The following is a 27,530-nucleotide window of genomic DNA, read 5'->3' as shown; positions in this document are numbered from 1 at the left end:
CAAATCCTGGTATATAGCATTTCTCACAAAGCCTGGTATATACAATTTCTCACAAAACCTGGTATATAGCATGTCTCACAATCCTGGTATATAGCATGTCTCACAATCCTGGTATATAGCATTTCTCACAAAGCCTGGTATATAGAATTTCTCACAAAACCTGGTATATAGCATGTCTCACAATCCTGGTATATAGCATTTCTCACAAATCCTGGTATATAGCAAGTCTCACAAATCCTGGTATATAGCATGTCTCACAAATCCTGGTATATAGCATGTCTCACAAATCCTGGTATATAGCATGTCTCACAATCCTGGTATATAGCATTTCTCACAAAGCCTGGTATATACAATTTCTCACAAAACCTGGTATATAGCATGTCTCACAATCCTGGTATATAGCATGTCTCACAAAGCCTGGTATATAGCATGTCTCACAAAGCCTGGTATATAGCATGTCTCACAAAGCCTGGTATATAGCATGTCTCACAAAGCCTGGTATATAGCATGTCTCACAAATCCTGGTATATAGCATGTCTCACAAAGCCTGGTATATAGCATTTCTCACAAATCCTGGTATATAGCATTTCTCACAAAGCCTGGTATATAGCATGTCTCACAAATCCTGGTATATAGCATGTCTCACAAAGCCTGGTATATAGCATTTCTCACAAATCCTGGTATATAGCATTTCTCACAAATCCTGGTATATAGCATGTCTCACTATCCTGGTATATAGCATTTCTTACAAATTCTGGTATATAGCATCTCTCACAAAGCCTGGTATATAGCATTTCTCACAAAGCCTGGTATATAGCATGTCTCACAAATCCTGGTATATAGCAAGTCTCACAAAGCCTGGTACAGTATATAGCATGCAGGCTGGGAAGCTTCCCATAGACCGCCGCATGTCCGGCACCCGGTCACTCTTAAAGTGACCTTTTTTTTTTTTTCTTTACAGATTGGGGGGGTGGAGCCCGAGCGCCCCCTATGAATAGGCCACCAATGAATCAGACTGTTACCCAATCTAGCCAAAGGCAGCTAAAAACCAGGCCACTGTCATCCTGTGTCTGTGTGCTGCTAAAGAGGTTGAAGTAAAATACAGACAGCCATTAGAAAGAGATCGTACAGCAAGCATGTCAAATTTGAATGACACATTAAAATATTACAACAAAAACTTAAAATATGTGATTAAAGTGTAGTTTCCCCTTAAGACAAACAAGCTTTATATGCTCGACTTTCAGAGGTGAATGACTTGGTGCTCCAGGGAGATTTTGTGTATGAAGAAGATCCTATAAAGGCATTGTACTAGATATAAACACTGGTAACCAGCACTGCAGAAGTATTCTGTTGTCTCTTAGGATCACAATGTTATTATGTTCCTGTCCATCTTTACATGCATGAACCTCTTTACTTCAATAACTGAATGTTGAATTTTTTTTCAAGGCTGTGACCTGAAAAAAAAATGTTCTAAGAAATATTTTTTAATTACACAGGATGTCAAGAATGGCAAAATACGAACGTGTTCCACCATGCCAATGTTTACACCTGGAGAAGAGAGAAGTCATCCCTGGTGAGATTTATTTATCAGAATACATGTCAATATGAACCTTTGCAAATGAACTGTAGTGAAATGTCTGGATTTTTAGATAGTCGAACATGCTGAGGTGCCTGCTTATCTCTCCTTAAATAGGAGATAACAATAGAACATTATCTGAAATATTTCAGATAACAAAAACCGACATTTATAAATAAAATACCATTGTTTACCCTCTCATATCTTCAAAAGCTAACCCTACATAGACACAGACCTTAGTGTGATACTCAGCTCTGTATCCTGCCCATGCTCGATCCAGCATCTTCCTTTTCTTCTAACATAAGGGTTTGGTACAGGGAATAGAGTTCTGCCACAGAGTATAATGGACTACATGCAGACAAGTATATATGCAAACACTTATTATGGTCTATGGTGAAACCAACATGTGCACTACTAAGCAACCCATTGCCTAGAAGGAGGGGAAGTTGCTGCATAAAATTAGAGCACCCTAAAAAGATTACAGATGTGTATGACCTGAGCTCTGTGTTTTTTAAGGTTTGTAATGAGTTGGGTGGGAGGGGGAATTTGGTGGTATTTCATTAACAATTTCAGCTTTATTTAAAGAATTCTTGAAATTTTAACTGGGGCTAGAATTTTTAAGTGTTTCTTGAGAATCCTTACTCTCTGTGTGCTCTGGAGGTGGCATGGTCCTCCACCTGGCAGTTACTTGGAAGCAAGGCTTGATTTGCTATTAGGCACACAAGACTTGTGTCTGTACATGACAGAAATATAGGGTTAGCTTTTTCCTGTACAGGTATCAGCTGCAAAAGTGTACCTATCCATCAGTCATGTAACACATTCTACCTTGTCACAATTTTTTATGCCAGGTAAGCACTGATAAAAAGAGATGCTTTGTCTAAAAAAGGTGATATTTAGCAGAGGAGTGTGCTTTTGGGTACCTTGGGGGGCAAAGCTTGATATCAAGCAGCAGTTCTGATTAAAATACACTTATTAGGCCTCATGCACACTGGACGTTATAATAAAAGCCAGTAGTGTTAGCTGTAGAAAGCTGTAGCTGTAGAGTGAGTAAACTTATGGCTCAAAATGCTGATGAATGCCGAATAACTGCTTTTTTCAGCGTTTTTAAGCTTTTATCAGAGTTAGAGCGTTTTTACAGCTGAAAAACTCCTCCTAAAACCCACTAGTTCTGGGGATTTTTTTCCAGCCAGAAAACACCCCTGCCAAAAACTGCTGATAACAGCCTATGTGTGCATAGACACATAGAATACCATGCTGGAGAGTTTACTGGCTACAGAAAAAAACATCTGGGTGCCAAAAACAGCAGCTGTAAAAACATCCAGTGTGCATGAGACCATATGTTTGATATAGGATAGATATTTTGCTATGCATCAGCCAGTGTTGTTGGAATGATTACAGTGGTTAAAAAGGTAAATTTGTTTTGTAAAACAAAAAAAAAAATATTATACTCACCTGCTCTGTGCAATGGTATTGCACAGTGTAGTCTCTTACCGCCTCTTCTGGGGTCCCCCATCGACACTCTCCTGTCCTCCGCCTCTGTGTCCTATGGTAAGAGGCTGTAACAGCGCTGGATCAAGAAAGAACTCAGTTACGGTGCGGCAAGTGATGTCATCGCCAGCAGCCGTACACACAGGCAACATCTCCACGGGTTGAGTTTGTCACCACTCCCTCTGGTCCTGGTTCCATCAGAGTGAAGGCAGTTACATCAGCTTCCTCTCGGTCGCTGGGTGATCATTGCCCAGTCCAGCTGCCTTACAGTATCACCAAGGCTCTCATCATCCAGACACACCCCGGACCCTTCCCAGAGGAGTCAAGTAAATAGTTAGCTACTGTTGGTTGGTTGCATACCTCTGACACTTGAATTGGGTCAAGATTATTATTATGTTCTGCTTTTAATAAACATTACGCCTATTTAATGGAAGTCGGCGTGTCTTCCAGTAATATATCATCATTATACCATACCTTACTTGAGACATTATATCCTGGATCCAAGCGCTTTCAAGAATTTTTTTTGCTTCTTGGTTTCATGTTACTTCCTCTCAGGAGTATTTACAATCTACGATCCACGGGCTTGATATTAATTGTTGTTCTTCACCATTATCTTTTACTCTTCAGCAGGCATCTGCTAATTTTTTGTGGCTTCATTATCTAAACCTGTACCTGCTTACCAATGCTTGATGTGTATATGTGTATACTCACCAATTTGCACCTTATAAATCCTATATTATCTGTGCTTTATATACTCTCTGTACCTGTATTTTCTGTCTGAAATTACTTTAATTAAACAACTAAAAATGTTCTAATATTACAGTATTAATATATTATATGATTTAAATCAGGAGAAGGCAAACCACATTTAAAACATCTTATATCTCCTTTATTATATGTTGTATTATATCTTACAAGATAACCCGTCCATGATTTTTAAATATGACTCTCTCCAATAAGTGCTTATTGTGATCTTACAGATCCAGATTTAACTCCTACAAAGTATTAAAGGGGATCAGCTCTCCCTTTAATCTTTGAAACACCCACATCCTTCTGATCTTGGTATACCCTGTAGTTGAACCCAACTCAAACCTGGGATTTCCCATCAAAGGGAGATAATCATAATGTCAAAAATACTCTCAAGCCCTTAATCTATTTCCAAAGTAAATGACTTTTTAGGACCCAGTATTTATGAAAATCAGCATAGTAGATTAGTTTCAGTGTCAGTGCATTTTCTAGAAGGGCAGTTATGCTAAGCAGACCCCTGACAAGTCTTCGGTATTGAAAAGGAGATCAATAACTGTTTAACAAAAAAAGTGTAAAGGATGCATATTTTTGTGATCTTTTATATATTTATTAATTACAGGTACATATATAGTGCTGTCAATTTAGGCAGCACTTTACCTATTTATTTTACATTCACATCGGTCCCTGCACCCAAGGAGCCTACAATCTAAGTTCTCTAACTAACATTCATACATACACATTCTAGGCCCAATTTAGACAGGAGACAATTAACCTACCAGCATGTCTTTGTAGTGTGGGAGGAAATCAGAGTACCCAAAGGAAACCCACACAAGCACAGTGATCACATGCAAACTCTGTGCAGGCAATGCCATGGTTGGGATTCAAACCAACAACCATTTTCCTGCCTGGCAGAAGTGCTTTTGTTTCCTAAAAATGATTAATGATAGTCACATTTTTAAAGCAGAGATAGTGTGATATATTTTCTTGTGGTTTAAAACTAGGTTGTAAAAGTAGAATTGTATTGATTCTTTTTTTTTTTTAGAAAAAAATAAAACAAATTACATTGAGGGATATAGCTAAACGTACTGTAAATCTGTAAAAATTATATACACTTCCTTAAATGAGTGTGCTCATTTATTATAGGAATACTGGTGATACATCAAAGGAGAAGAAGAGTGAGGTTGAAGATGGAAAAACACAGCGAATCACACAGATTGTACACAACGAGCAGGAAGGTTACTCCACCGTGGACTCTCCTGAGGAAAACAAAAGGTTCAGCCTCCCATCCCACCTGTACACAGATGAAATAACAGATGATATGACCATTTCACCCTATGCTAGTTTCACTTCCATGCATGACAAGTCAAGACCAGTGTTAGTTGGATGGCTTGATAAACTCTCTCCACAAGGGTAAGTCAAGTTATCATGTTTAAAATACGTTTTTATGTGATTGATTATTCTATCTATATGCTGTAGGCTCTTTACATATTTTTTTTTTTTTATAAAATGCTGTTTTTGTTAAAGAAAGATCATATACGAAAGAAGAAAGACCCAAAAGCACATACCGTATATACTCAAGTATAAGTCATTCCGAGTCGAGGCCCTAATTTACCACAAAAAAATGGGAAAAACTTATTGACCCGAGTATAAGACGAGGGTGAGAAATGCACAGCTACTGTAAGTGGAAAAGAGGGTCAACAATGCCCATTTGCAGCCTCACTGTGCCCATTTGCATGCCTCACTGTGCCCATTTGCAGCCTCACTGTGCCCATTTGCATGCCTCACTGTGCCCATTTGCATGCCTCACTGTGCCCATTTGCAGCCATAGGTCCCCCGAACTTCAAACTCGGTAGTTAAGTGTTCCTAGATGCCCCCTAGCTGCAGCCAAAATTTGCAGTCTCTGAACCCAAAGGTTCCGAAATGACATTGCTGCAGATGGACACAGTTGACCGAATTTTGGGGCCCCGTAACTCAGGGCTACTTAGTGCTAGGAACCCCAAATTTGGTGTGCAAACCCAGTGGAACTAGCACCATAAAATATCCAAAGCTGGGATTTCTAGCACCAAGTGGCCCCGAGATACAGGGCCCCAAAAATCTTTTCAGAAAATGTCAAGCACTTTTCTGCAGCAGAGAATGACATTTTCCGAACCAATTTTGGGGCCCCGTATCTCGGGGCCACTTGGCGCTAGGAACACCAAATTTGGGGTTCCTAGCACCAAGTGGCCCTGAGTTACTGGGCCCCAAAATCGGTTCGGAAAATGAAATTTTTTGCTGCAGAAAAGTGCTTGACTCGAGTATAAGTCGAGGGGGGCACTTTAAGCACAAAAAAAGTGCTGAAAAACTCGACTTATACTCGAGTATATACGGTAAAGTGTTTATAAAAGAATATATCAAGAACAGTAAAACCATTATTTGAATAACATGATGGATAGGGATGCACTGATACCAGTTTTCTCAGAGTGAGTACAAGTACCAATACTTTTCCTCAAGGACTTGCTGATACCAATTACTGATACCTATTTTTTTGTGGTGCGATTTGAGCCCATACAAAATGAATGGGCTCAAATAGCACTGCAAAGAATAGCATGTGATTTGAACAATCGCGGTGCGATTCCTGTCCGAATCACATGTGGTTTCCCACACCGCTCCTGTGTGAACCCTGGCTGAAGTCCCTATGACAGGCCTGGGTACACATAGGAGCAGTGGGGGCAACCACATGTGATTCAGACAGGAATTGCACCTCATTCCTGTTCAAATCATATGTGATTCTTTGCAGTGCAATTCGAGCCCATTCATTTTGTATGGTTTTAAAATGGCACCGTATGAAAAAAGGTATCGTTTTTAGGTATCGGAGCATTTGCACGAGTACAAGTATCGGTGCAACCTCAATGATGGTTATTCTAAAAGTGTAGAAGAGAAATATGAAATATTGATTTGGAATATTTCACATTTATTTTTAGCTAGCAGGTAAAGCTCTAGGTTCTATTTCACATGTTTACAAGGCTTACCTTAGTGCGTACCTACATTTTTTCTATGTTGAAGTGCAAGAAAAGCCTAACTATAAATAATCCTAAAAATGTTGCCTTTCCCTCATCCTACCTATTCTGCCTACCCCGTATAAAAAAAGATCCACCTATTTTTAATCTGTTCTATTCCAGTCATGTGATCCTGCAGCTCCAGCTCCCCAGTGTAAGGGAGTGCTAACAATGGCTGTGAATTCCAAGAGCTGTCACGTCACTCATAGGCTCCCATGACCCAGCCATTGTCGGCACTCCCTCCTCTCACCTGCAGCAACAGCAGCTCCCTTGCACAGACAAGCTGGAACTGCAAGATGTGACCAGACCAGAGCTGATTAGAAATAGGTAAGTGCTCACATCTTTTTCATACAGGATGGACAGGATAGGTAGGAGGTTAGGGGAGGGAACATTTTTAATAATAATTATAGTTAGGCTTTCTTCCACTTTATGTGCATGCATGCTACAAAGTGGGGTTGATTTACTAAAGGTAAATAGGCTGCTCACTTTGCAAGGGGATTTTCCCCAGAGCTTAGTGAATGTGGTACAGACTCACTTTACAAAGAATACCCAATCACATGCAAAGAATATAAAAAAAAGTAGCATGTTTGCTTGCACATGATTGGATGATGGAAATCAGCAGTGCTTCACATCTATTCACTAAGCTCAGGGGAAATTTTCGTTCTAAAGTTAACAGTTTATTTGCCTTTAGTAAATCAACCCTAATGTGACACTTACAGGTATTTACTACTTCTCAAAAAAAAAACAGCAATCCCCCTGACAATGTGGTCATCTTTTCTCTCCTGAAGGATGGTTACATCTTTGTTCAGGCAACATCTAAAGTCAAAGTCTACTTTCTGGACTGGAATGTTGGCTCATAGATGACACAATATATGGTAAATCCTGATATCTGAGCCTCAGCTTTCACTTAATTTGCTACAAAGTTACAGTGTTGTAGTTTGATCACTGAAGGAGAGAAAACCAGTGGTGGCCCGTCCATTAGGGGCATCTGAGCGCTGCCCCCTCTATCCACCGACGCCACCCCCATGCCGGGGGGGGGGTGGTACTGTTTGCCGCTGGAGAAAACTAAGAAAATGATTCTTCCTACCTGCAGCAAACTGGTCACATTTTGTCAGCCTAGGAAAATCCACTTAATTGAACCTCAAGAACTGCTTTTATGACAGAATCCTCAGTTTGGAAAAAAATACCCCGTTTTCAGCTCTATATAGCTCCTATATACAGAATTGCTATAGCTAGTTTCCTTCATATATGTCTAATGTGGTGCAGGTAAGATTGCCATTAGTGATGAATATCATAAAGTTAGGTCATCACCCTCACAATCAAATAGGACCAGTATATACCATAATCAAACAAAAAATACAGATGTTAGGGTAAAAAATAATAGTACATTCGACTAGGGAGACGAGTGGAGGTAGGACCCCTAGCAATCAAATACCTAGGGAACAGTAGTCGAAACAACACCTGAGGTCAACCAGTGTATATATAGTATGGCCCATCGGGCCAGGCCACAATTTAAAAGCCCTTCTATCCAATATTCAATGGCAAAGCTGACCGTGGGTAGTGAAAGTGGCTATGAACAAAATAGAACGCCAGGAAAGCCAGTAGGTAAGAAATTGGTCCAACATGTAGCTGAGGGACAGTAATAATCAAAACGGATAATAAGAAAAAGAAAGAGGAAAGAAAGACAGGATAGAAGAAAGAAAATACATGGGGGAGGAGCCATAAGAGAGGGGTGGGTCCCCCGGGGAGTCCTTGGCTGAGCACAATGAAGATTCTACGAGTCCAAAAAATGCGAGGGTGGGCACATCAATGGAAACTGATCTAACCAGGGTTGCCATATGCTCAGAAATTTGTCCTGAGTGTCTGTGAGTATCAACGTGAGCTTTTCGTTTAAAAGGTCTCATGCATCCGTTGCTTTAACCTCTCAAAGGTAGGAACCAGCCCTAAGTACCTTTTGCTATTTCTTTGTAGGAACTATGTTTTCCAGAGAAGATTTGTAAGATTTGATGGAAATAATCTAATGTACTTCAGTAATGACAAGGTAAGTGGCTCATTTGAAGTTCAATTTTTATGTGACCTTTAACATTGAGGAATAGAAGGAAGGAAAGCATTCTTGGTAGCAGGCATATTATAACAAAATAAACCATGTGATGAAAATTAGAGCCTGTGACTTGTCTGATAAGAGGTGTGAATTTAAAAGCAGGTGTGGCTTGTCACAAGGCTACTCTTTGAATCGCACATAAATTGATGCATTTATAATAGACATATCACATACACATCTTGCACGTAGCACCATCTTAGCACCATTTGCTCTGTGGTAAACAGAAGCAGGCCCTTATACTTTTCAGATGTGGGACTACTCCCTTTTCCTACTGGCTCTATAATACTTACTCATTACCATTAGCATTATCTGGTCTTGGTGTTAAACAGTTTCCCGTCCAAGGTTTGAGAACTTCAGATCAGTGTACTTCATCTGAAATCCACACAGTGACTTTTCCATTTGTTTAACTTCCCACTGACATGTGTGCGGTACGTGAACCTCCATCATAATGGGCCAGAATACAGTATATAAACACATTCCAACAGTCCTTACTGTCCTATACAAACGTTTATTTACTTTTTCAATAGTTTTTTCCTTCTTTCGTTAACTTTGCCTCTATCTTCTGTTTTCCCTTGCCATGCCATAGGAACTGGAAATAAGGTAACTTTATGGGGATGTCACTGGTGCTAAAATACTAATTTTGTCCAGATTGACATTTGTAAGCAGTAAACTTGATGCTTTTCCATGTGCATATTCTACATGTGTGCCAACAGCCTGCAATTCAGTAATGCGGGCAGGAGGTTAACTAAATTTTATTATATTAAAAGACAAATTTTGCAAGGGTGCATATAAAGAACAAGTCAAAAATTAAAAGTGGGTGGGGCTGGGCATACTGCTATGATGCAATATAAGACACCCAGGGTGTCTTTATTTTAGTTTTGCTTTTAATACCCTTAGATCATCCATAGATCTGAAGGCATTCTACTATGCAGATGTTGGCCCATTCTTCAGGTCGACAGCAATGCTTTGCTTACTCCAAACTGTCCTACCTGACTTTTGGCAAGAGAGACCATCTGTCACAGAAAAACAAAGGCGCTGGAAGTGGGGCCAAGTGGGAAAGCAGGTCAAATTATGCACATGAGAGAACCCTAGGATTTGAGGATCTAGGATGGGGTTGCCTTACTTTCTAAACAAAGGGCCAGTTTACTGTCCTTTGGACTTTAGGGGGGCGGGGCTGTGGCCAGTAGGAGTAGAAAATGCCCCAGCATCAGTTGGAGTAGACAATGCTTCAGGCTTGGTGATCAGTAGGAGAAAAATAATACATAGCACCTGTGGTCAGTAGGAGGAGGAATAATGCCCCATTGTTGGTGTCAGTTGCAGGTATTATGCACCACTGTTAATGTCAGTGGAAGGATTGGTGCCTCATTGTTGGAGTCAGTGGGATGAATAGTGCCTTTTATCAGTGGGAGCAACAATGCCCCAAGGGCCAGAAAAAGGCAAGCAAAGGGCCACATCTGGGCTGCAGTTTGGAGACCACTGATGCAGGAGAACATATTAAGGAAACTAAAGAAAGGTTTGGGTAATTGGAAGTACATGTTATTCCTCGTAGTAAATATATGAATAATTAATAATTGGACAATTTCCAGAAACAGAAACATGACTCCCAATCCCTGAGGTGAATAGAAAAATATAAAGAGGGAGACAAAGCTCGCTCAGAGGAGTAGTGGGATTTTAAAGGGAGATGATGTGTCTGTTTAAAGGTGAGCAATACCACAACGGTTAATATAAAAAATATACATTTTATTGAACAAACAAGTATAAAAGATACAGTAAAATATCAATCAAGTTACATGATACGACCATAGAGAAACTTTCTCTATGAAATCAGTTGTGTGAATATGCAGGAGCAGCCAACATGTTTTGCATTTTGCTTCATCATGCAATCTAATGAAATCTGTAATGCTTGTAGTGCCCTGATGAAGCAAAATGCGAAACATGTTGGCTGAGCAAGTTTCTCTACGGTCGTATCATGTAACTTGATTGATATTTTACTGTATCTTTTATACTTGTTTGTTCAAAAAAATTTATATTTTTTATATTAACCATTGTGGTATTGCTCACCTTTAAACAGACACATCATCTCCCTTTAAAATCCCACTACTCCTCTGAGCGAACTTTGTCTCCCTCTTTATATTTTTCTATTCACCTTAGGGATTGGGAGTCATGTTTCTGTTTCTGGAAATTGTCCAATTATTAATTATTCATATATTTACTACGAGGAATAACATGTACTTCCAATTACCCAAACCTTTCTTTAGTTTCCTTAATATGTTCTCCTGCATCAGTGGTCTCCAAACTGCAGCCCAGATGTGGCCCTTTGCTTGCCTTTTTCTGGCCCTTGGGGCATTGTTGCTCCCACTGATAAAAGGCACTATTCATCCCACTGACTCCAACAATGAGGCACCAATTCTTCCACTGACATTAACAGTGGTGCATAATACCTGCAACTGACACCAACAATGGGGCATTATTCCTCCTCCTACTGACCACAGGTGCTATGTATTATTTTTCTCCTACTGATCACCAAGCCTGAAGCATTGTCTACTCCCACTGATGCTGGGGCATTTTCTACTCCTATTGGCCACAGTAGTTGTGGTTGTGGGTTTGCTCACCTTTAAACAGACACATCATCTCCCTTTAAAATCCCACTACTCCTCTGAGCGAGCTTTGTCTCCCTCTTTATATTTTCCTACATGTTATTCCTCTTCAGCAGCCCTGTGGTAGGGAACAACTAACTTCTGATTTCCTTCAGTGTAGAATAAATACCATTTTTAGGTGTTAGATTTACAGACGTATCAAAAGACCTAAAAAAGCTTGTGATTTAAAGATATTTGTTACAGTTTTGCCTATAGATACAGTTGCTGTTTCCCTATAGAACAGAATTTATCATATGATAACAATAAAATTCAATTGGAGATTTAGGAGATGTTTTACTAACAAGTCAGTCTTTGTTTGCGTGAATAATAATTTGATCAAACGACAATAATCTGTAAATTGGTGTTTTCAAAATGTATGTAAACCTAACAATAACACACTTTCCATACCAGGCTGCTCCGCCATAGCGAGAGTACAGTGAGTGATGATGGTTACCTTAGGACAGGAAGTGTATTACCGGCAGGGTCAGCAGGTGAAAAAAAAAGGAAAGAAGAAAACGAAAAAGAAAATGCAGCCCTACATCTAAGGACTAATAAGCTGTAATATCTTACATTTTTGTTCTTGGGTTTAGATACACTTTAAAAGCATTCAACATGTTTAACCTGTTCAATTAAAGAGGCATTAAGCCCAAAAGCAAACATATAATACATTATATTGCAGTTTACCAATTCTTAGATATGACGACTGCATTTGTTTTCTTTTTTAGGCATTCTTTTTTCATCTGGTGATCCAACCAGTAAGTCTGTTGTTTTTCAAAAGAACAAGCTCTCTTGCAGTCACAGGGATGGGACAAACCATTTAACATTGACAGGGGTGCTTACAGTGGTCAGCTTTAATTTATTTGTGTAAAACCTTTATCCCAAAAGGAAAAAACGGTTTGCCTTAACTGCTTATAACGTGTTGGCTGGAACTTGGCTTCAATGTGTTAGTTTATTTAAATCTGCTAGTATATCTAACACTCCCCTCAGACTGACAAGGCTGCTGTCTAAATGCACCCTGTGCTCCTTTATCCAGAGTAGGGGTACTCTAATGTAGGAGGTGTGTTACTGTCCAGATCACCAGGTGAAAACAGAGGGAAAAAATACTAAAACAATAAAGCTAATGCAGCCACCACATCTAAGGATTAAATAAAGGATTAGGGATTAAGAAGGTAAACTGCAATTTATTTCATTTTTGGTTTTGAGTTTATTACTGGCTTGTGAATTGTTGATTATTGGCTAAAAGCAAATAAAGACTAGATACTTTCAGACTTCACAGAGACTCTGACTGATGGATTTAGGGAGTACAATATGTTGGCTGGGTTGGATTATTGGCATTTTCCATACACCACTCCTTGAACATGTATCTTGATAGTGGGAAGAAAGTTTGAATTGTCTCTTATCATTACACTGCTGTCTCAACTGTATGGCTTGTTTTCAGTACAAGGAGAATTTTTATTGACTCTTTTCTTTCATATCTTAGGACATATATTCTAAAGGTGTGATTCCACTGACCTCCATTGAAATGGCTCGCTCAACAAAGGAAAACAAATTTGAAGTGGTCACTAAACACAGAATTTTTGTCTTCCGAGCTGAGTGTGAAGGTATGCTAAAGTATTTTTACACAGTAAGATGCTCCTAATTTATACAAGAGCGTCAGTTTGGTGGTTAGCATAATGGCCTTGCAGAGCTTAATCTCTGCAAGACCATTGCATAAAGTTTTCTTATATTTGTGTAGGTTTACTCTAACATTCCACAAATGAAACAAAAGAAAGGGAAAAGAGGACTTTAAGGTGCCAAACATAACCCCAAATGAAGGTGACCGCACAACCTCAGTAAAATCACAAAAGTTTATTCACATAATTATTAGTTAAAAAGAATATCATAAAATCACAGTATTATCATATCGGTAATCCCTAAAAGAGCACTAATCCTGCCTGGCCCTGACTATCAAGAATAGATAATACGAGGTGGTATCAAAAAGTTTTGAGACTCGCTCTATTTACAAGAAAGTACTTTATTTATCTATGTTTACACACTATCACCATCAAAACAGTCCCCTTGCACAGCAATACAGCGCACCCAGTGTTCCTGCCACTGGAATGTGTCCTGGAAGTCTTTTTTTTTTAAGCGTTTTGGGGGTTGAGCTCATTGAAGGTGTTTCTGATCTCTCGTCGTCTTAAAGTGATGTTTTTGCTCTTGAAGCACGCGTGCTACTCAAAACACCTCGAGCAACTCATTGCAGCATCGGCGTAAACTTGCCGAATCATGTCAAACATCTCTGTGGCAGATTTGCCCATTTTCACACAGAATTTCATGTTTGCACTTTGTTCTAACTTGCTGTCCATGGTGAAATAGCAGACGTGGTAATGCACATGGTCAGAATAGCACCAGTTGCACAGCTCCCAATGTACACATGACAATGGTCTTTTGGCACACTGATTATGAAGGTTGGTGCTCTTTATGACTGTGCATGCAGCCTTGTGCTGCCATCTGGTGGCGTGTTACAAAACTAGTCTTGAAACTTTTTGATACCAACTCGTACATAAATATTCATAAGGTTATAACATCATGTCACATATGGCCAGAATGCAGGATTATGGTCATGGGTTTGAATGCATTTTGCCTTTTAATTGCTTCATTAGGAGACCAAGTATATGATCATAATGTTGTGTGTAAGGCACTACAACCAGGTAGGAAATACTTCAGATCACCCAGGATCAGGACAAGCACATTGGTGAGCGGACAACAGTATAAGACACCTCTTAAGCATCCAAAACCATACAGCTTTATGGTAGATAGGAACCCCCCGTATTCCAAAGAAGGGGCCTTTTTCTCATATATATAATAAGAGTCAAAGAGGCATGCTTAAAGAGAAACTGCAGTCTTCTCACATAATTTGTGATAAAAACATCTTTGCCATTCTGAAGCTTCCCTCCAACCACTTTGCATATTATTTTATATATACTGTGATTCTGTACTTGCCAAATATGCTGCAGAAATTTCCCTCCACTGAGTCTGGCTGCATCCATTTTAACTATGGGCAGCTGAAGCTGCTGCCTGTTCACTTCCTGGATTTACACAGAGGCACATCTCCAGCTCTGCAGCCCTGCAGCTCTCATTGGCCCTCGTATGACTCATCTACCCTTCCTTCCTGGCAAACTCACAAGATTGAGAGAGAGAGAGCTGTGCATGATGTCATAAGCCTAGGCTTTTTACCAGACAAGAAACAGGAAGTGAGCTGCATAAGGTATTTACTGGCGGAAAAAAAAAATGTTTTACTATCCAAAGTTAAAACAATAAGGACAGAGGGTTTAATAAATGGAAAGTTGAAAAAATGACTAAGGGTCCGCTTTAAGCTCAGGTGCTATCTGAATCTTCTGCCGGTCCAACAAGAAACAAAGTGCCCCCAACTAAGCTCCAGAACAGGCCTTTTCTTCAGACTTAAGGGGTTTCCTATCCACCACAGACAGTAATTAATCACTCTCACAAGAGGAGAGGGCTATGCAAGGAAATAGGGAGCATAGGAAATCAAGTCACATTGCAAGTCAATTAAAAAATTGCTAATGGAATAGAGAACTTTTGTAAGTAGCCATTTAAAAATACTTGATTTTTCTGTGATTTTACGTACAATTTGTTTTTAATTTGGTGATAGAATTTCTATAAAATATGGATATAAAACTCACAGATAAGACTGGCAAAACCTTTGCCACTTTCAATAAAAAACATGGCCATAAATAGCCCAATCCTGCTCGCTTCCAATTTAACAGTCCTGAGCAACACTTGGATAACAATTGAAAGTTCCTCCTCACATGTGGAGGACTGTTGAAGTGTGTGCTATGCAACTTATTCCCTCTCCACCAATCAGATTTAAACTTTAAAGTATACCTGCAGGGGAAAGCATCGAGTTCACTTTGCCCCCCTCTGCATAAGCACATAACCACATTTCCTTGGATAGCCCACCCCTCATTTATCTGCTAAAAACCAACAAGACACCTGATTCTTTCTGGTAGGCAGGAGTATGTGCTCCACTCCCCTTGTGCTCATGTGCCATTGCTGGTGTTTGGTGATTGGCCCAGTGCTTTTACACAAGGAAGTGGAGGGAATCCTTAGTACAGTGAAAGCTCAAACTATCAGCTTGGATTTTTCATAAGCTAATGAATGAAGGACATATAAGCTGCTGGAAATGGTTGCATTGAAGTGAACCTAAACAGAAAACAGTGGAATGAACAACAGCTATGAAAAACTGAAGCTTTAACTTTTATTTTGACTGGAGCATACCTTTAATAGCCAGGAACACTAGATATATTGAACCTCAGAAACAGTCTTCTGAAACCTTCCAACAGTAGATCTCAGTACTGCTTCCTGACTTTTACTGCATTAAAGTAGGACTTCCTGTTCTGCAGATCAGGATGTCTGGATGTCATTCAAAGAAATCTTTCTCCTTAGTGTAAGCAGATGACAGAGTATTGTTTCAGGCTAACAATTGCTTTGTCCCCAATATTCTATTTCTGAAACATTTGTTTTAACTTTGTCATTTATACTCATATGTAAAAGTCTCCTTTTATAGAGTCATATCATACAATAAAGGAGTTTTAGCAAGGAAATACACATACTTCTATTCTTTGCAGAAAGATTCCTGATATATTGATAGAAACTAAATACCCCTACGTGACAGATTTGGTTATATTACAACTAATAATAAAATAATAATTACAATAATGGCTAGTACATACGATCAGAAAATCAAAACAAAAAATACTGCTTTAGAAGCAATCCTATGATAATCTGTTCTTTAGTACACAGCTTTTGAGAGCCGAACACAACAGTTCATGCAAAAAAAATTTCCAAAGGGACGAACACGACAACATATGATATTCGTTTAATCAGTACAGTAATTGAATTAAAAAATAGAAAGATCAAGACCACACATGCTTTAGAAACGACAGAATACATTACAATACAATACAACACATTACATCACTTCCAAAGTTGTATTCTGTCGCAAGAGAATTTTTGTAACTTAAGTAACCTCTTCATGTTCAATATGAGACTAGGATGCAAAAAAAAAAAGAACTATCATTCGTCCAATATTCTAATTGTGTGTACGAGGCTTAACAATACTAATGTCACTTTATGGATTTAACAGATGTCTGCCTGTGCTGTAAATTGCAAGGAAACCTAAAAAGCCAAACATATACAGCGCTGGTAAAAAATATGTGACCACACCATAAATAAACTGTATATAAAGTGCTTAGTGCGATATTGCTACACATAAATCCATAAATAACCTAGGTAGTGGATATTGACATACAGTGAGTGCAATACACAAATCAGCTGCTGCTTGCCAATATAACACATATATAAAGTGCAAATTACAAAAAATATGCAATCGGTGCTACCCAATTGCTGAAAAAAAGTGAGAGGTATATTGTGTACTAACAAAGTTACAATAATAAATGCTGATAAATAGTCCTAAATAAATACCATCAGCTGGGCTGCTACACAGAGTTCTTAACAACAGCCTCACTGGAAAGCAAACCGCAGCTCTTCACCCTGTGCACAGCCCAGCTGATGGTATTTATTTAGGACTATTTATCAGCATTTATTATTGTAACTTTGTTAGTACACAATATACCTCTCACTTTTTTTCAGCAATTGGGTAGCACCGATTGCATATTTTTTGTAATTTGCACTTTATATATGTGTTATATTGGCAAGCAGCAGCTGACACTCACTGTATATCAATATCCACTACCTATGTTATTTATGGATTTATGTGTAGCAATATTGCACTAAGCACTTTATATATAGTTTATTTATAGTGTGGTCACATATTTTTTACCAGCGCTGTATATGTTTGGCTTTTTATTTTTCAAGTATTAGTACTTTTTTACAGCAGCGGTAATATATTTATTATTTTGTCCATGGTCGCTAGCGCTGCTTCATTCACATATTTTTTGCAAGGAAACTTAGGCATCAAGCATTTGGGTTAGTAGCATCCGTCTATGTGGTCATCAAAGTACACCCTGTTAAAAGGTTTGTACTTTTCTTTGGACGAACACATCTAAAACTAGGTGAAACGTTGTTATTGACTTTAAACAAAAATGATTTTAAGAAATAATGTAACCTATGTCAATATGCAAATTCCTTAGCTCAAAGAAGTGAATGGTGCTCAACGATCCAGAACAAGGTGAAAGAACAACGCATGTTTAATCCTCGCTCACGCTCTAGCTGTCTTCTCTTCGGTCAGAAATTTGGCTACCTGGAACTCAAAGGATATAAGTCAAAAATCTATGCCGTTCTCACTGTAGATCAACTATGGATTCATAAGAATGAACAGGTAAGCAATATTAGATTAGATGCTCTTTTGTAGTATATCTAAAAGTTAAATTTCCGACCAGAGCTCACTAAGCTTAAAATGGCTCCCATCTACCTTCTAACTCTTTTACTAACTACCCTGTAAAAGGAAGATGCATATACTTACCTGTTTTCAGGATGCTCAGTTCTAGACACATGATCTCTATAGCAGCCTGCTTTAGGGGAGAGGAAAGAGCGCTGACAACAGATGGAATGCCTGGGAGGTGGCGTCACCCATAGGCTTATTATGGGGCATCCATTGTCAGCTGTCCCTTCTCTCCCCTAAAGACCAGACCGTAGCTCCCTGAGAATAGGTAAATATATTAATCTTCCTTTTACAGGGTTATTAGTATAGGTGTTAGAAGGAGACTGGGAGCAGTTTCTATCTTAGTTATGTCTAGCCTGGAATTTCACATTAGACCAAAAGAGTATGGAGTGGCTGGAACTCCTGACAAGTTTGACACAATGAGAAATGAGAGGCAGTCTCTCCAAAGTAATTTCTCTTAACCACTTAAGGACCAGCCTCGTTTTGGATTTTAGGTGTTTACATGTTTAAAACAGGTTTTTTTGCTAGAAAATTACTTAGAACCCCCAAACTTTATATATGGTTTTTCTTCTAACACCCTAGAGAATAAAATGGCGGTCGTTGCAATACTTTTTTTTGCACCGTATTTGCGCAGCGGTCTTAAAAGCGTACTTTTTTTGGAAAAAATTCACTTTTTTGAATAAAAAAATAAGACAACAGTAAAGTTAGCCCAATTTTTTTTTATATTGTGAAATATAATGTTACGCCAAGTAAATTGATACCCAACATGTCACGCTTGAAAATTGCGCCCGCTCGTGGAATGGCGTCAAACTTTTACCCTCAAAAATCTTCATAGGCGACGTTTAAAAAATTCTACAGGTTGCATATTTCTCGGTACAGAGGAGGTCTAGGACTAGAATTATTGCTCTCGCTCTACCGGTCGCTGCGATACCTCACATGTGTGGTTTGACCACCGTTTTCATATGCGGGCGCTACTCGCGTATGCGTTCGCTTCTGCGCGCGAGCTCGTCGGGACGGGGGGTTTTAAAATTTTTTTTTTTATTTTTATTATTTATTTTACAATATTTTATTTATTTTTACACTGTTTAAAAAAAAATGGTGTCACTTTTATTCCTATTACAAGGAATGTAAACATCCCTTGTAATAGAAAAAAGCATGGCAGGACCTCTTAAATATGAGATCTGGGGTCAAAAAGACCTCAGATCTCATATTTACACTAAAATGCAATAAAAAAATTAAAAAAAAAATCATTTAAAAAAATGACATTTGAAAAAATGTGCCTTTAAGAGGCGTGGACGGAAGTGACGTTTTGACATCGCTTCTGCCCAGCAGTGTCATGGAGACGAGTGGGCGCCATCTTAGCCTCACTCGTCTCCAGACACAGGACGGAGACGGATGCCATCGCCTCCGCTGCTACCGACGGCTCCGGTAAGCGGCGGAGGGCACCGGATCGCGGCGGGAGGGGGGCCCCCTCTCCCGCCACCGATAAAAGTGATCTCGCGGCGAATCCACCGCAGGGACCACTTTTATCTGAAAGCCGGCCGCCGCACGAAAACGGGGATACCGGGGTTATGGCAGCTAGCTGCTGCCAAAACAACGATATCCGCCGCCAAAGTTTGGACGTACATCGTCGTGCGGTGGTCGCTAAGCGGTTAATTGCCATTGTAACAAGTGTCCGCCTTGGAAGATATTGCTGACTCAATGACAATTCAAAATGTTAGCTTTTGACTTGTTTTCAGTACTGGTGACAATGGTCATCAGGACAAATAGAGAGGGTTTATTTCCCCATCAAGAAAGCAATAAATTCATTTGTTTTCTGTGTGTCCAATTCACACTGCAATGCAGCCTGAAACTGTGCTGCAGCGTGCTGCAATAAAATGCAGACATGCAGTATTTCATCACAGCACACTGTACAGAATTGCATGGCACTGTACAGCAACGCAGTGCATTGTGCTGCTGTACATCAACATGAATGAAGTGTACTTTTGTACACTTCAAATAAAGTTTGTACAACAAAAAAAACAAAAAAACAGGGAGCTGTGTCTGATGCATTAAATCGGGCACCACACTGGGAACAAACAGCTGCTGGAGAAGTAAAGTACTATGGCAGCTGTCCGTTTTAGTTGGACAAGATTATTTATCCTGTCCAATAACTTTGTATTCTGAGGAAGACTGTTCATGGCTGTTAAGGCCTGCTCCATAGACATTAGAGGGGTAGACATGAAGATTGTCATATATTATCCTTTGAGCACCTTAATAGACACTAGGGATGAGCCGAACACCCCCCGGTTTGGGTCGCACCAGAACCTGCGAACAGACTGAAAGTTTGCGCAAACTTTAGAACCCCATTAAAGTCTATGGGACTCAAACGTTCGAAATCAAAAGTGCTAATTTTAAAGGCTAATATGCAAGTTATTGTCCTAAAAAGGGTTTGGGGACCCGGGTCCTGCCCCAGGAGACATGTATCAATGCAAAAAAAAGTTTTAAAAACGTCTGTTTTTTCGGGAGCAGTGATTTTAATGATGCCTAAAGTGAAAAAAAAGTGAAATATTCATTTAAATATCATACCTGGGGGGTGTCTATAGTGTGCCTGTAAAGTGGTGCCTTTCCCGTGCTTAGAACAGTCCCTGCACAAAATGACATTTTTAAAGGAATTAAAGTAATTTATAACTGCTTGCGGCTTTAATGTAATGTCGGGTCCCGGCAATATGGATGAAAATCAGTGAGACAAACGGCATGGGTACCCCCCCAGGCCCTATATACTCCGAACAGCATTATACAGGCGGTGCAAACAAGACTCCAGCCAAAAAATCTATTTTTAAGCTTTTTGGAAAACATAGGGAAGGGTTATCCCCCCTGTAACATTTGTTTTGCTGTCTTTGCACCTCTTCAGGAGTTTTCACCTCACTTTCTGTCCCAATGACAAATGTTTTTTGAAAATGTGGGTTTTTTAGTGAAACAAGGATTGGTGATAAAGCATCAGTGAAGAGGAGACAAATGTTTCCCATATTAACTCTCACAGGAGAGAATTTACCTTCCTAGAGGTAGATTTCATCTCACTTCCTGTTGTCTCCTTCTGTTTGCAAGTAGGAGTCATTTGTAAGTTGGATGTTTGAAAGTAGGGACCTGCCCTATATACTCTGCAGAAATTGGGGCCTTAGGTGTTGGTGTTGCCACAACAATGTAAGGCCTCACAGTTACTCTTGGTGGGCGCAGGAACGGGCCGTGCTGTGAAATATTAGATCAAGAATTGTAATTACATGCCATTGTTGAACAGTGGTAGAAAAATGGGCCTTTGGTGGTGGTGGTGGTGCTGGTGCCACAACACTGTAAGTCCTCACAGTTACTCTTGGTGAGCGCTGGAACGGTCCCTGCTGTGAAATATTTTATCAGGAATTGTAATTACATGCAGCTGTTGAACAGGGGCAGAAAAATTGGGCCTTTGGTGGTGGTGGTGGTGGCGTTGCCACAACACTGTAAGCCCTCACAGTTACTCTTAGTGGGCGCAGGAATGGGCCCTGCTGTGAAATATTAGAATTGTAATTACATGTCTCTGTTGAACAGGGGCAGAAAAATTGGGCCTTAGGCACTGGTGCCACAACACTGCAACCCCTCACAGATGCTATAGTTGGAGCACAGGAATGAGCCCTGCTGCAAAGTATTGCATCAAAAATTGTAATTATACGCCCCTGTTAAACAGGGGCTGAAAATTTGGGCCTTGGGCACTGGTGCTGGTGCCACAACATTGCAACCCCTCACAGACACTCTAGTTGGAGCGCAGGAATGAGCTCTGCTGCAAAAGTATTACATCAAAAATTGTAATTACACGCCCCTGTTAAACAGGGGCAGAAAAATTGCACAACACTGCAACCCCTCACAGATGCTATAGTTGGAGCGCAGGAATGAGCCCTGCTGCAAAGTATTGCATCAAAAATTGTAATCATACGCTCCTGTTAAACAGGGGCTGAAACATTGGGCCTTGGGCACTGGTGCTGGTGCCACAACACTGCAACCCCTCACAGATACTAATAGTTGGAAGGCAGGAATGAGCCCTGCTGCAAAGTATTGCATCAAAAATTGTAATTATACGCCCCTATTAAACAGGGGCTGAAAAATTGGGCCTTGGGCACTGGTGGCGGTGCCCAGAACCAAAAATGTTCTTACACGCTATCAGCATGAAAATTGAGGAGGAAGAGGATTGCCACTCATCATAACAGGATAGTCACTTAGCATCAGCATAGGCAATCTTGAAGGGACCTCGCATTAAAAAAAAAATCAATCGGTTAAATCAGTATCAGGTGCTTGATAGTTGGTGATCCAAGACTGATTCATTTTTATGAAGGTCAGCCGATCCACAGATTCGGTGGACAGGCGCACCCTGTGATCGGTTCAAAGCCTCCAGCAGCACTGAATGTGCGTTCAGAAAGAACGCTGGATGCAGGACAGGTCAGTAGCTCAATTGCATACTGTGCAAGCTCTGGCCAGTGATCCATCTTCAAGACCCAGTAACCCAGAGGATTTTCGGTGGCAAAGGAGTCCGAGTCTGATCTTGCCCCTAGGTAATCCTGCACCATGTGAATCAGACACTGGCGATGGTTGCTGGAACCAATCAGAACTTGGGGCTGCAGACTAAAAAATTTTCTGAATGCATCGGTCAGACGGCCACCTTCTCCACCGCTCCTTCTGTGACTGACCGAAGCCTCAGCAACACGTTGTCCAGGAGGACCAGGAAATTGTAACCTCCCAGGCTCTGGAAACGCGTTGCACAAACCTTTCTGTAAGGCCTCCCGAAGATGTTTCATCCTCTGCTCCCTCTGCGATGGCAAGATAAGGTCCGCAACCTTACGCTTGTAACATGGATCTAGGAGTGTTGCAAGCCAGTAATCATCCCTTCCCTTTGATACCACGAATACGAGGATCCTTCTGCAGGATCAGGGAGGCCATGCAGCGTAGGTTTGCTGAGGCATTCGGTCCAGAGTCCTCTGGGTCACTAAGAATGACATGATCCGCAGCCACCTCCTCCCAGCCACGTACAAGTCCATGGGTTTCTTCGGACTGTAAATGATCCCTTGAAGACTGCTGCTGAGTGCCAGGCTCCACCTCCATGCTGACACAATCCTCCTCCTCCTCGTCCTCTTCCTGTGTGATTGGCGGGCACGCAGGAACACTGTCTGCATAAAGGGGGCCTTGAAAGGGAAGGAAGTCCTCCTCTTCCTCCCTCTGTTCTGCCTCAAGTGTCCTGTCCATTATTCCACGCAGCATGTGCTCCAACAGGTGGACAAGAGGGACAGTGTCACTGATGCATGCACTTTCACTGCTCACCATCCTCGTGGCCTCCTCAAATGGTGACAGGACAGTGCATGCATCGGTGAAAGATAGGTAACGTCCCTGTCCATGCCTGCTGCACCATGAGTCAGTGGTAATATGCACCTGACCGCCCTGTCCAGCGAGGCCAAGATATTGCCTTCCACATGCCTGTAGAGAGCCGGAATCGCCTTCCATGAGAAAAAGTGGCGTTTGGGAACCTGCCACTGAGGAACCGCACATTCCACAAACTCATGGAAGGGGGTAGAGTCTACCAACTGAAAAGGCAGCAGTTGAATTGCTAGCAATTTAGCCAAGCTAGCATTCAAACGCTGGGCATGTGGATGACTGGGAGCTAACTTCTTTCGGTGGGGCAGCACCTGGGGTAGGGAAATTTGCCTGGTACAAACTGACATTGGTGTACCGATAGCAGATAACCGCAAGTACTTGGCTGTGACACACCTAATTCTACACCCTCATTCCTCTCAGTGCAGGTTTCAGAGAGGACTGAAGGTATAGTGGGGTTGGAGATCCCAGCTGATGAGGAGCAAGGAGAGGTCCGCTTTGTTCTTTGGTGTGGGTCTTTTAGGTACGCTTGCCAACGAACTGCATGGCAGGTGGACATATGTCTGGTCAAGCATGTGGTGCCCAAGCGGGTGATGTTTTGGACACGCGAGATACGCTTGAGACATATGTTGCAAATAGCAGCGGTGGGATCTGATGAACTTGTCTCAAAAAAGACCCACACCAAAGAACTTTTGGAATAACGCGCAAAGACAGCAGCGCCCTGCACATGCGGAGCTCTGCGGTGTGATGCAGTCGGTGTGCTGCCCTTAAGCTGGCACCTGGAGGGAATCCTGCCTCGTTGGAGATGTGCCTCCTCCTCTCTCCTATCAGGCACCCACGTGGAGTCAGTGACCTCATCATCCCCTCCCTCCTCATCACTGGAGCAAAGCTGGCAGTATGCTGCAGCTGGGGGAACTGCCAGATTGCTGTCCTTCTTGGGCACCCCCTCTCTCTGGGCTCACGTTACTGCCTTCCTCTAGCTGGGTACCATCATCGGAGCCTTCAAAACACTGGGCATTCTCCTGGAGCATGTACCCAACACTGTGGTCAAACAGTTTGGGGGACTCAGGAGGACATGGTGGGGCTAGGGAAGGAGTGACAGATGCCATTGAGCCGAGGGAATAGGCTGCGTTGGCAGCTGCTTTGCCAGACCCTGAGCCTGGGTGAGAGAGGATGAGGAGGATGAGGACGGCTTGGTCATCCACTCTACCAAGTCTTCCGCATGTTGCGGCTCAACACGGCCAGCTGCCCAAACAAAGGACAAGCGTGTCCCATGGCCGCGTGCTGATGAGGATGCACCGTCTCCACGACCAGCACTATTGCCTCTAGACACAGAACCTGCTTGCCCTCTTTTATTGGCTTTTGACTGTCTGCCTCTCCTTGTTGGCCTTCCAGACATACTAATGGCCTGCAGTGAGTTGTAGCTACACAAAGATGGGATGTATATATATATATATATATATACTGATACTGCAGCTAGCAGAATCAGCTGCTTGCCTGTGGTACTAATAGGATCAGAAGAACACCACCAATTTTCTTCAGGTAGCTTTAGGTGCACACTGTGCAGAGGACACAGTACACTAAATGTAAATACTGTAGCTGCCTGCCTGTGGTATTAATAGGAGCAGAACAGCAATTGTCTTCAGGTAGCTTTAGGTGCACACTTTGCAGAGGAAGCAGTACACTAACTGTAAATACTGCAGCTGCCTGCCTGTGGTACTAATAGGATCAGAAGAACATCACCAATTTTCTTCAAGTAGCTTTAGGTGCACACTGTGCAGAGGACACAGTAAACTAACTGTAAATACTGCAGCTGCCTGCCTGTGGTACTAAAAGGATAAGAAGAACACCACCAATTTTCTTCAGGTAGCTTTAGGTGCACACTGTGCAGAGGACACAGTACACTAACTGTAAATACTGTAGCTGCCTGCCTGTGGTATTAATAGGAGCAGAACAACAGCAATTGTCTTCAGTTAGCTTTAGGTGCACACTGTGCAGAGGACTCACTACACTAACTGTAAATACTGCAGCTGCCTGCGGTACTAATAGGATCAGAAGAACACCACCAATTTCCTTCATGTAGCTTTAGATGCACACTGTGCAGAGGACGCACTACACTAACTTGTAAATACTGCAGCTGTCTGCTGTACTAATAGGATCAGAAGAACCCCACCAATTTTCTTCAGGTAGCTTTAGGTGCAGGGGGCTAAAAAAATTAAATAAAATCAGTGAAGTGAACAAAGTCCACGATATTATGAAAAAAGGAAGGATTGCTCCAGTGGAAATATCTTCAATCATGTATAAGTGGCAAATGCTTGTCAGTAGTCCCATCTCAATAGGTAAATAGAGTGAGTACTCTTACCAGATATGGTGGACCCCAAGTGTCGTATGACAGAGGGGTCGTACAGGCTATACAGGTCTCATGGAGTGTGATCCAGATGTAGAGGTCAGGCAAGTCCTGATGGAATGTCACCAACTCATGGTCCGTGGATCTCCAAGTAATCCTGCAGTCAAAACAATGGTCTGTAGGTCCGACTCTTCATAGGCTCCAAGGAACCAACACATGGAGAGAGGGGAGAGGGAAGAAGGACTCCAAATGGTGCAGGTCAAACCAGATGGTTTATTGATAGTATCAAATTGCAGTACATTAAAAGTGATCACAAAAAATAAAAGGTAAAAGCAATGTGGGGTGCAGGTAAAGCTAGCCCTTTTTGTAAAGCCTGTACGACCCCTCTGTCATACGACACTTGGGATCCACCATATCTGGTAAGAGTACTCACTCTATTTACCTATTGAGAAGGGATTACAGACAAGCATTTGCCACTTATACATGATTGAAGATATTTCCACGGGAGCAATCCTTCCTTTTTTCATAATATTGCGGACTTTGTTCACTTCACTGTTTTTATTTAATTTTTTTAACCCACTGTTTTCTCTTACTATGTTTTGGCTATGATACAATTGTATGTTGGTAGGCCATGGTTATTCCTTGATTGGAGTATACATCAGTTTTAAAAAATGTTTTTTGTTTTTTTTCAGCACCACACTACCAGTTCCACATTTCCTTGAACCTTGTATGTTTGAGTGTTGGCTGCTTTTTATTTTCATATAGTTTTATTTCATATCTCATTCTTTATTTGTATATCTACAGTAGCGCAGTTTTTTTCCCCTCAAGCTTCCAGCTTTAGGTGCACACTGTGCAGAGGACACACTACACTAACTTGTAAATACTGCAGCTGCCTGCGGTACTAATAGGATCAAAACACCACCAATTTTCTTCAGGTAGCTTTAGGTGCACACTGTGCAGAGGATGTACTACACTAACTGTAAATACTGCAGCTGCCTGCGGTACTAATAGGATCAGAAGAAGACCACCAATTTTCTTCAGGTAGCTTTAGGTGCACACTGTGCAGAGAATGCACTACACTAACTTGTAAATACTGCAGCTGCCTGCGGTACTAATAGGATCAGAAGAACACCACCAATTTTCTTCAGGTAGCTTTAGGTGCACACTGTGCAGAGGACGCACTACACTAACTTGTAAATACTGCAGCTGCCTGCGGTACAAATAGGATCAGAAGAACACCACCAATTTTCTTTAGGTAGCTTTAGGTGCACACTGTGCAGAGGACGCACTACACTAACTTGTAAATACTGCAGCTGCCTGCGGTATATATATATATATATATATATATATATATACAACACCTAGGATGCATATATATACAGAATACACTGTAAGTGCACTGTAACTGACTCGCCTGCCTACTCTATCTAACTTAAATCAAATGACACTGTCTCTCTGTCTATCTCTCCGCCACCGCCGCAACACACTACACAAGGCCCCCACGCAGGCGGCCTTATATAGTGTGGGGCATGTACTAAACCCCCTGAGCCATAAATGGCCAAAGCCACTCTGGCTTTGGCCAATTATGGCTCTCCGTTCTTACCTCGCTGTGATTGGCCAAAGCATGTGGGTCATAGTGCATGCTTGGCCAATCATCAGCTAGCAATGCACTGCCGCAGTGAAATATGGGCCACGACGCGCCACTCGAATTTGGCGCGAACGGCCCATAACGTTCGAAATTCGTAGAACATGCGATTTTCAAGTCGAACATGGGTTAGACTCGAAGCTCATCCCTAATAGACACCATAGGTTGTATTAAAAAAACAT

At 41.2% G+C, this 27,530-nt stretch overlaps 1 protein-coding gene across 6 annotated transcripts in view; it reads left to right on the top strand.

Annotated features, from left to right (window-relative positions):
• Nucleotides 1–27,530, top strand: part of ARAP3 (ArfGAP with RhoGAP domain, ankyrin repeat and PH domain 3) — a 273,051-nt gene that overhangs the window by 137,248 nt on the left and 108,273 nt on the right. For all 6 annotated transcript variants that reach the window (XM_073621033.1, XM_073621032.1, XM_073621034.1 and 3 more), the window contains 5 exons: nt 1,497–1,573; nt 4,955–5,221; nt 8,818–8,887; nt 13,064–13,184; nt 17,736–17,923. In XM_073621033.1, the coding sequence (XP_073477134.1) occupies nt 1,497–1,573; nt 4,955–5,221; nt 8,818–8,887; nt 13,064–13,184; nt 17,736–17,923 (723 nt within the window). The remainder of the gene's footprint in view (nt 1–1,496; nt 1,574–4,954; nt 5,222–8,817; nt 8,888–13,063; nt 13,185–17,735; nt 17,924–27,530) is intronic.

The sequence above is a fragment of the Aquarana catesbeiana genome, linkage group LG03, assembly GCF_042186555.1.
Source record: "Aquarana catesbeiana isolate 2022-GZ linkage group LG03, ASM4218655v1, whole genome shotgun sequence".
In the NCBI taxonomy this organism is placed as follows: Eukaryota; Metazoa; Chordata; class Amphibia; order Anura; family Ranidae; genus Aquarana; species Aquarana catesbeiana.
Note: the sequence above shows the minus strand (reverse complement) of the source record. Positions and strands in the feature narration are given on the sequence as shown.